Source organism: Perna viridis, chromosome 13 (genome assembly GCF_037379345.1).
Source record: "Perna viridis isolate PV_CMFRI_1.1 ecotype Kerala chromosome 13, ASM3737934v1, whole genome shotgun sequence".
NCBI classification, from domain to species: Eukaryota; Metazoa; Mollusca; class Bivalvia; order Mytilida; family Mytilidae; genus Perna; species Perna viridis.
This window is the reverse complement of record NC_142457.1, coordinates 32,241,562-32,251,338: the sequence shown is the minus strand read 5'-3', so window position 1 is coordinate 32,251,338 and position 9,777 is coordinate 32,241,562. Positions and strand designations below refer to the sequence as shown.

The following is a 9,777-nucleotide window of genomic DNA, read 5'->3' as shown; positions in this document are numbered from 1 at the left end:
TTATGCTAAACGTGTCATTTTTGTGTGTTTTATGCTAAACGTGTTATTATTTGTGTTTTTTTATGTTAAACGTGTCTTATGTGTTTTATGTTGCCCTTTTGAATTTGTTTTCACGGCTTGAAAGTGCTGATTACGAAATTTGAGTAGGTTTTAAAAGTCGCAGACGCGGAGCAAGAAGTGTCTGTGTATATCTAATGAGATGTACATAATTTTATACATGTAATTGGAAAAGTCAGATCAAGTTATCATGTCAAAATACTACTGCGTTCTACAAAGTGTCTTTATAAACTATAACTGGTTACGCCTTTCACAAATAGGCGTCATCTCGCCCCACCCAAACCAATGATAAAAAACAAAATAGTTTGATAAATAACAAATGTAATTTAAAAGAACAAACAGATACCCTACAACATTTTTGATAACACCCGTGTCCTTTTTTTAGGGTATTAAAAGTCCAATATTATTGACGCAAACAACGACAAATGATAGCGCAAACGATGTACAAATATATCAAAAACACACAAAGAGCAAATTTTAGTTGATTTTAGTGACTGAATGAAACGTATGAACGGACGGACGGATATTGGAATACCTTAATAAACAATATTGATTATTTGATGATAACTGTAGAGTCAATATAAATCAATCACTCACTTAAAGCTGCACTTACGTCATGTGATATTAATTGAACACATTCTTTTAATGACAGAAAACTCAACCACAAAACCCACTTTATACTGACGAATACATGTAAGGTAGAAACATAAACTTTATATGAGTAGTGGATTAAAGTTTCTGTTGAAATCGATCGTTTCATGATGAAATTACGTCCCCTTATCATTGAAATATTCCCGTTGCTACTTTATAGGCAAAGAAGAAATGCGTTTGTTTCCCCCACATTTTAATCATTAAGGGGATGATACGATATGACCTAATAGCTGAATGATTCCCTTTTGGATTGCATTACGTAGGAATGTGCTTTATGTATCCGGGAGCGAAAACCTAGATATAGAAAGGGTGTAACGAATATTCTTACTTTTTATAATTCGTTATTAAAACGCTCGAAAAGTTATTTTCAAAACATTCTTTTAATTCCGAGACGAGTGGAGAACATTTTTACTGAATCATCTTACATACGTGTATTGCAGTTGGATTAAAACTAGGGTTATTCTATTCATAAAATGTTACGATTTCAGTTTATATTTCCAAATCTGAGAGATTGACCGTCATCTTTTCATTGTTGAGTACATGTGATTCAAGTGGTGATTTTGTTAGATTACTTTACGTACAGACTGGTTTCGGATTATTACACCTGGGACATAAATTGGCAATAATAGTGTGATAAGGAAATATATAAAGGTGAGTACATTAAGTACTGAAGCTACGTGTAATTCTTTTAGAGTGACTTTTATCAAAAAACTTATATACATATCAGAATACTACTGTGTTAGAGGTTTATAGTGCTTTAACAGTCTAGGATTTAGCACAATATTTATTATTTTGGTTGTTTTGTACAGTGAACATCCTCATCTTTTTTTGAATATGAAAAAAAACCAAAATATTCAATGGCTCGCCCCTCATTGTTTTCATGCAAAATGGCAAAAAGAACCGAGATATTTACTTAAGAGGCTGTCTATGTAAAAATAAGACAGATCATATAATATGAGTGGCACAGGATCTATTTTCGTTCACTAAATTTTTGTTCCAATGTAATGTATATATGTATATATAATATAAATTTCAAATATTATAAAGTTTGTTTTAAATCAGCAATGGATGGCCCAAAAAAAGATTTTTAAGTTCCCTAACAAAGCAACCAAATTTTGTTCAATTTTAAAAAGGAGTTATCTGCCTTTATTCAATGAATTTCAATGCTTTGTATGTAATTTATGTCTCTTCAATCAGAAACCAACAAACAACTTTGAAAAAAAGGTACATGATTTGTAATATGAATTCGGGGAACATTTTTCGAAAACTAAATTTGTCATGTGCCACCAACTGCCTGTTTTGTTTGCTTGGACACCCATATGCAATAATCTAGAAGAAAACCAAACGGATTTCGAATCAAATCATATGAAATAATTTTGTTTGGTAAGGGCACAGTTAATAATACATTTGATGAAAAAAAGTAGCATAATAAATAAACATACAGAGTATATATGACATAGCAATATAAAGAAAGAAATATTATCACCGATATCCGTAAAAAACAATAATGTATTCAGTATCTAGTACTAAGGTGGGGGAGCACTCTAATACTTCTTTGATAGGGGTGCTATCGACCCATATCAGCCCTCGACTGCGTCTCGGGTTTGATATGGGAGTCTCGTGCTGATACCAGGGCGATATGGAAACCTATAATGATCATATGACATATGATAAACATACTCGTTTTCCCTCACCTATTTACATATTTGAAAGCTCGAAAATGACACCTATTTCAGCAGCACGTCTTATCTCTTGATACATAGGAAGTGCCCACCCCCTTTCCGAGTAACTTGAATTGGATTCTAAAAATACACGGCTCATCGACTAGAATGGTTCTAAGTGTTATACAAGTTAATTTTTATGGTTGAATGATTTTCATTCTGCGCTGTTAATCAAATATTGCGGAACCAAAATCAATATATACCAACAAATGCGAAGTATAAAAATTAAGACGGAATAGACTCTTTTGTGGTAAGTGTATGAGCATGCTCAATATACATTTCCGCGAGGTAGGGCTTGGGGAGAACAAAAGAATTTTCCTCGCGGAATTGTATATTGAGCATGTTCCACGCGTACTTACTGTGATCAATATGCTGTGACTTACATTAGTTAAAGTCACTGCTTAGTTCGATAGAGATGAGAACAAGCACGGAAATGCCCCCTTGATATATACAATTTGGATTTTTAGGACGGTTAGTGGTTACTGTAACTAATTACGGAAACTTCACATTTCTCAAGCGGAATTCTCCAGATTTCATTATAGACTAGCAATACAGATGATACTTAAATATGAGAGATTGACCGTCATCTTTACATTGCTGAACACAATTGTAATGCAAGTTATGATTTTGTTGGATTATTTTACGTACAGATTGGTTTCGGATTATTACAAGTAAATTTCATAACTGATTAAACTTCGTAGTTAATACTTTATCTATAATGTATATATTTTTACGAGGCTACATTCTGTTAAACAGTTTTAAGGAAAATTAAGACAGCGATCATCCAAACGGAGACAAGTGATGCAGCTTCCGCTGTGGATTCTTTGGTTGGCAGTGACGTTTCAAAATTATGTATCAGGTAATGCGGATGTGAAAATGATTGTTAATTCGAAAAGAAATTTCCGTGCATGCTTGCGTTGGTGAATATAATATACTCTACATCCATTAAAGCACATTAAACTTATGAGTGTAATAAAGTAATACTGATTGAAAAAAAAAAGAAAGAAAAAAACAAAAATCAAAAAACAAAAAACAAAAAACAACAAAAAACCAAAACAAAACAAAACAATAATACAGTAACTGAGTAAACATACAAAAAAAAAAAAAAAAAAAACAAACAGAAAAATAAAAACAAGCCAAGAATCAAAACAATACCAAAACAACATGGCCAGTAATTGGGATGGTTCGTGAAGTAAACCGACTACAAAGCCACAATTATAGTGTTTCGAGTATAAAAGTACATGTAAAAGGTGTTTCGACTTTAGAGTTCATTTTCCGACTAATATTTTCAAGTTCAAAGTGTACTATACGTTAACCACATAGGCCATGAGTCACCGACGTCATAATTTGAAAGAAAAAGCTTAATGTAAATGTATATGTAATTTGAGTTTAGGATGAACATTTTGAACATATTTTATTTTGGAACCAACAAGTCAGATAGACGTATATAACATGTAATTGACTGCAGTGTATATAACCAACTACAACAACTTAAAGAAAAAAAACTTTTATTTAGGGTCAGGATTCAAAAGGGTGTGTTACTATGGCTCTTGGACGAACCATCTGCAAAGTATGGACGCCCGGTTTGAAATTTCCGACATTGATCCATTTCTTTGTACACACGTAGTCTTTGCATTTGCAAAAGTGAATACAGATTTATTACGTTTAGAGAGGCAAGAAAAAGACGACGACAACGGACAAGTAGGTTCAAATGCAAGAGGTAAATTCTATGATTTTACTTATCTAAAATCAAAAAATTCAAAATTAAAAACTTTGCTGTCTGTTGGTGGAGAAACAACTTCCGAAGCAATGCATAAAGTTGCGGAAACAGCAGGACGACGGTCTACTTTTGCTGAAAATTGCCTTATATTTCTCCGAGATCGGAACTTTGATGGTCTTGACATAGACTGGGAATACCCAATGGCATTCAGAGATGATTTTACAGAACTACTGAAGGTACGAGTCGTTTTTGTGTCCAAGAAAATTCTACAAAATTACATGATTTACTATTTGATTTGAGAAATTTGAGGAGGAAAAGTTTAGCTGCGCTTCCGTCGACATATCATTCCATATAATACCATATCACCCTTCATACAATTAAATATTTGCTAAATATTTTACTTCAAATATTCTGTTTGTTTACTCTGCCAGTCCATATACTGGAAGGAAATTATATAGACCGCCTTGCTTTCAAATTATGAACGTGACATCATAATTTAAGTTGTGCTCGTTTTCTCTTTTGTTCGACACGAATGATCCAATTGTAAACTATATATAAAAATATAATATTGCAAAAATTGCAACATATAGACCGGTTGGTCGCCCCCCAAAAAAAATCAAAAAAAAATCAATGAACCTCAGTTTCGCCTCGACTCATTGACATATATTATTTGGGGGCGACTAACCCTTCCATTTGTTGCAACATGACCTTAAACACCATGAACTATTTGCTAAATAATGTAATATTCAGTATCGTAGTGTTTACACGTGCTTAGATTATTCAAGGACATCTGATTTACATATTTTGATAACAAAAGTAGCCTAAGAACATCTATGAGTAAACTTACGTAGCCAATTGTGCATTTCGCGATAGGAGTATTTTTTTTACGCTAAATGCAAGTTTAATATTTTACGCATGCTTTCTGACTCCTTACTCACATTATCTCAATCATGCACTCATTACTGGATTTCAGGTCATGCGCGCCGAGTTTGACAAAGATGCTAAAAACACAGGAAGACCTAAATTACTTCTGTCCATCGCTGGAGCGGCGGGAAAAGATAAAATAGACGCTTCGTATGATGTCCACCAAATCATTAAGTAAGGAAAGTTTTTTTTTCATTTTATAAATACGAGACAAAAAGAAACAAAATAATAAAACAAACATACCCCCTAAAAAAAACAACAAAAGAGAAATACCAAAAAAAATAACAAAAAAAAAAAAAAACACTACAAAAACATTACAAAAAAAAGCTTAAAGGAAAGACGGACAAAATACTAAACATAGAAATGTGCTCAGCCTAAATAAAACAAGTACATATTGGAGGGAGAAAAAGATAAATAGTTAACTACGTAGGCAGACTAAGAGGGACGTGCCAAACCCCCTAAAATCGATACACTAGGGTACTTCAGAACCAATCTGGACAAAACTAAGTGAATTCAGTGGAAGCTCACAGTATTTTAAATGAGGTAAAAAATCAGTTCTTCATATTTATATTTTCAACATATTATCTTCAAAACTAATTGTTTTTTTTGTGTCTCTAAACATTTTCTTTTAATAATGTTTAGCGTTATAACGCAAAGATCCCATTTCAAATTAGCCAGATATATTTTATATGAAAATGACTTCTGGCTTAAGGCTAAAACTAGTTTCCCTTTATTAGATTATGTTTTAAGCTATTTTTTCAAATTCTTTCCAGGTTTTGCCAAATTATAATGCTCTTTAAATACTTTATTCTCCACGTTTCCCGAAGTCTACCTCTACTTCTTCTGCACGTGTCCCAAAGTCTACCTCTACTTCTTCTTCACGTGTCCCAAGGTCTACCTCATCTTATTCTTCACGTGTCCCAAGGTCTACATCTTCTTCTTTTCCATGTTTCCCGAGGTCTACCCAAGGCCTACTTCTTCTGCACGTATACCTAGGTCTACCCATAATTTTCTTCTCCACGTGTCCCAGGTCAGCCTTTACTTCTTCCCACATGTTTACCCTACTCCTTCTCAACATTTCAATAGAGCTACCCTTACTTCTTTCCCATCTTTTAAAAGGTCTTCCTCTACTTCTTGCCAATGTTTCGCGAGGTCTACCTCTACTTCTTCTTCACGTATAATTCCGAGGTCTGCCCCAACGTCTTCCCTATGTTTTCCGAGGTTCACCCCAACTTCTTCCCCGTGTTTTTGGAGGAATATACCTACTTCTTTTTCATATTTATCGAGGTCTCCCTCTTCTTCTCCATGTTTCCCGATGTCTACCCCTTTTTTCCACGTTACCCGAGATCTACCCTACTTCTTCCCCATGTTTTCCGTGGTCTTCCCTTATTTTTCTTCCCAATGTGCCATAGATCTACCTCTCATACCTCTCCACCTGTCCCTAGGTCTACCCCTGATATCTCTCCAGTTGTCTCCAGATCTATCTCTCATACCGCTCCACCTGTCCGTAGGTAAACCCTTCATACCTCTTCAATTGTCCCTAGATCTACCCCTCATACCTCTCCAGCTGTCCCTCGGTCTACTCCTCATACCTCTCCACTTGTTCCTGGATCGACCCTTATAACTCTCCACCTGTCCCTAGGTGTACCCCTATACCTCTCCATTTGTCCCTAGATCTACCTCTCATACCTCTCCATCTGTCCCTAGGTCTACCCCTATTCTTCTCTACGTTTTTTGAATTCAACCTCTTGTTCTTTTCCTTTCTGCTGTTATTTTATGCCTATTTACGTGTGGTTTGAATAACGTGTCCTAGCCATCTAAATAGTCTGTTTAATTGTTTCTAAGATGTCATTATTGTCTTGTTTCAAGTAAAGATTTATATTGTTGATTTTCATGGACACAAATATTCTGAACATCTTCCGGAGACGTTTACTTTAAAAGCCAGATTGTTTAGATCTTTTGCTGTCTGTTTTGATTCAGTCGCCAGAAGACATTGCATGCTTTGATATAATCTAATTTTCAGTTATGATCAACTTGTAAATAAGTTGGCATTTCCCAACCGTCAAAATAACTTAACAGCTACAATGGTGAATGATATAAGGATTTTTTTAACCTATGCGTTTTTGCAGTGACAACCACTTCTTTCATATGGCAATCACCAATCAAAGTAAGCCTTGAAGTTTGATAGCCCGTGTCTGTTAAATTATCGACACTTGCGATTGAGGCAATTCTTATTAAGTAGTACTTCACATAAGAATCATGCAAAATGTGATTCATGGTTGGAAAGCCTACATATTTTTATTTTTGATATTTTGTTTAAAATGTCATAGTAAACAGAAAGTAACATGCGGTTTTACATACAGCCTATGTTCATAGGAGATAAAAATTTTATATAATGCACTGTAGAATTCAAAATTAAGGGAGATAACTCTGTAAATGACACTCAGATATAATAGAATCTATTTTTCAATGTTAGATTATCTCCTAAGAGCAGGCAGATATGAATGAATAATAACACAATTCACAAAATAGACCCATAAGTCAACTTAATTACAAAAATAAAAATATGTAGCCTTTTTTTATGAGTATCACATTTTTCAGATTTTGCATGATTCTTACAAAGACAGCTACTTAAAATGAACGAGTAAAATATTCTACTTATATTTTCATGTGATTATCAATATCTTTTCTATACAGATATGTTGATTTTATAAACGTCATGGCCTATGACTATTACGGTCCAGGATGGAGTTTCACCACAGGATTTACTGGGCCACTGTTTTCTCGCTCATCAGCCCCAAGCTATAACCAACAGCTTTCACAGGTAAATACGAAAAATATTTAGACATGTGCGAAATAAGAGCATTTTAAGAGTAAGATGGAAATAAACATTTTTATTCTTGAATAACCTCTTTATAATACATTTACATTGTAAATGCACAGGGAAACCTGTCTTAAACAAAAAAAAACCCTGGTTTAACTACAATTGTTTATTGGTTCTGCTCAAATAAAACGAGTAACATGCATTTATGTTCCTATAGAACTGGACAATGCATTACTGGATACAATTAGGGGTGCCTCCGGAAAAACTTGTTATGGGTACCACATCACAAGCTGTCGCATTTAAACTGTCGGACAGAAACAATCACGGGATAGGAGCACCAATCATTGGAGGTAGCACAATAGCAGGTCTATATACCAAAACTGCCGGACATCTTGCTTACTATGAAGTGAGTGATTATCTATCCAGCCTAAGTTAGATTTGGATTTTTCCATTATGTAAACAAATTTAAAACGATGTTTTTTAAATGATATAGAAAAAGACAGGAAAATGTAAAATTTTGTATGTTATCATGTTTCACAATAGGTTCCGTATACTTCATGTATTTTAAAGTAAAAAAGAGAAATGGAACGATCTATTTTAGGTGTGTCGAAAGGGGACACAGGTATGGGATGATGAACAAAAAATAATGTATGCTTACACTGGTGATGAATGGTACGGTTTTGAAACACCAAGAAGCATGACAGAAAAGGTAAGTACATTTGGTACATGTATTTATTTTAAAATCTTTGATTACTTTAACAAATTCATTCCTTATGAGGTTCCGTTAAAAATGTGAAGAGATTTTTGTATTTATAGTAAACTACGTCTTTTCTTCCTATTTTTATTGTAAGAGTGCAGTTTATATTAATTGAATATTTTCTCTTAAGTTTTGTATTCAGAATAATAAAAACAAAAATTACCATTTGAATAAAATACATTACAATGAATTAAAAAAATACCCAAACCCTTATTCAATCAGAATCATTCCATAAACAGACAACTTCTATAAAAGCATCATTATGTCACTGTAATATTTTTTAAACTCACCTGTAAACCGAACGAACACCCTCCTCAGCTGAACAAGACCGTCAGACCGAAAGAGGTTCCTCAGAATTGGTTTAAACAGGCTTCACTATACTTGTACATAATCATTCAAACTTTTTGTAGGTAAAGTTTGCGAGAGCTTTGGGATTAGGAGGAGTAATGTTTTGGATATTGGACCGTGATGACTTTACCGGACGCCATTGTAGTCAGGGGAAATATCCATTGTTACAAGCACTTGCCACTGCTGCTGAAAATAGAACTTTCACCAGAGCACCTACACTTGCACCAACAACGCCTACTACGAAATCGATTACTGCTGCTGTTACTTCGACCAAAACTCCTACTTTACATCCGCCTGCCACAAAATCACCAGGTCCGAAAGATCAAAACACATTTAAAATATCGACTTTATCCACTTTCAATTCATCCAAGGAGGCATCGACTTCCCATTTGGAATACACTAGTGATATTGTATCTTTCCCAACAACGACAGAACGAAAACCACCAAGACCGGCATTCATAGTCTTTACAACAGATGACGCTTCACTTCCGGGACTTTCAAGCGTATTATTAATTGTTATCTTATTTATTTCAATTATTTTGCAATAAAGTTTAAATGCAATGAAACATTTGAAACATTTCATATTCAATTTATGTTTTAGTGTTTATAAGAGTAATCAAGGGAACCAAGGTTATAGCGGTAATCAAAGAAAGTAATCAAGGGACAAAGACCAGAGATGGAAAACAGACATACACAACAAAAAGTCTAGTAAACCTGGCAAAAATTATGAGTCAACCTCAAAATAATTGCTACAAAGGCTTAATGACTGAAAATG

The 9,777-nt window shown here is 34.1% G+C and overlaps 1 protein-coding gene across 1 annotated transcript; it reads left to right on the top strand.

The window, feature by feature from the left end:
* The first annotated feature begins 855 nt into the window (after positions 1 to 855).
* Positions 856 to 9,568, top strand: LOC148600351 (chitinase-3-like protein 2). The gene is made up of 8 exons (XM_088559016.1): positions 856 to 1,359; positions 3,186 to 3,288; positions 3,946 to 4,385; positions 5,123 to 5,247; positions 7,771 to 7,897; positions 8,115 to 8,303; positions 8,499 to 8,606; positions 9,065 to 9,568. The coding sequence occupies exons 2-8, from the start codon at positions 3,231 to 3,233 to the stop codon at positions 9,548 to 9,550; spliced, it is 1,533 nt and encodes a 510-aa protein (XP_088415142.1). The 5' UTR covers positions 856 to 1,359; positions 3,186 to 3,230; the 3' UTR covers positions 9,551 to 9,568.
* The last annotated feature ends 209 nt before the right edge of the window (positions 9,569 to 9,777 follow it).

What these genes read in the sequence shown, in the direction of transcription:
- LOC148600351 (XM_088559016.1), top strand. Translation starts at nt 3,231, where the DNA reads ATGCAGCTTCCGCTGTGGATTCTTTGGTTGGCAGTGACGTTTCAAAAT. An exon ending in ATTTTACAGAACTACTGAAG is followed by an intron (nt 4,386 to 5,122) that starts GTACGAGTCGTT and finishes ACTGGATTTCAG; the next exon opens with GTCATGCGCGCCGAGTTTGA. An exon ending in GATGTCCACCAAATCATTAA is followed by an intron (nt 5,248 to 7,770) that starts GTAAGGAAAGTT and finishes TTTTCTATACAG; the next exon opens with ATATGTTGATTTTATAAACG.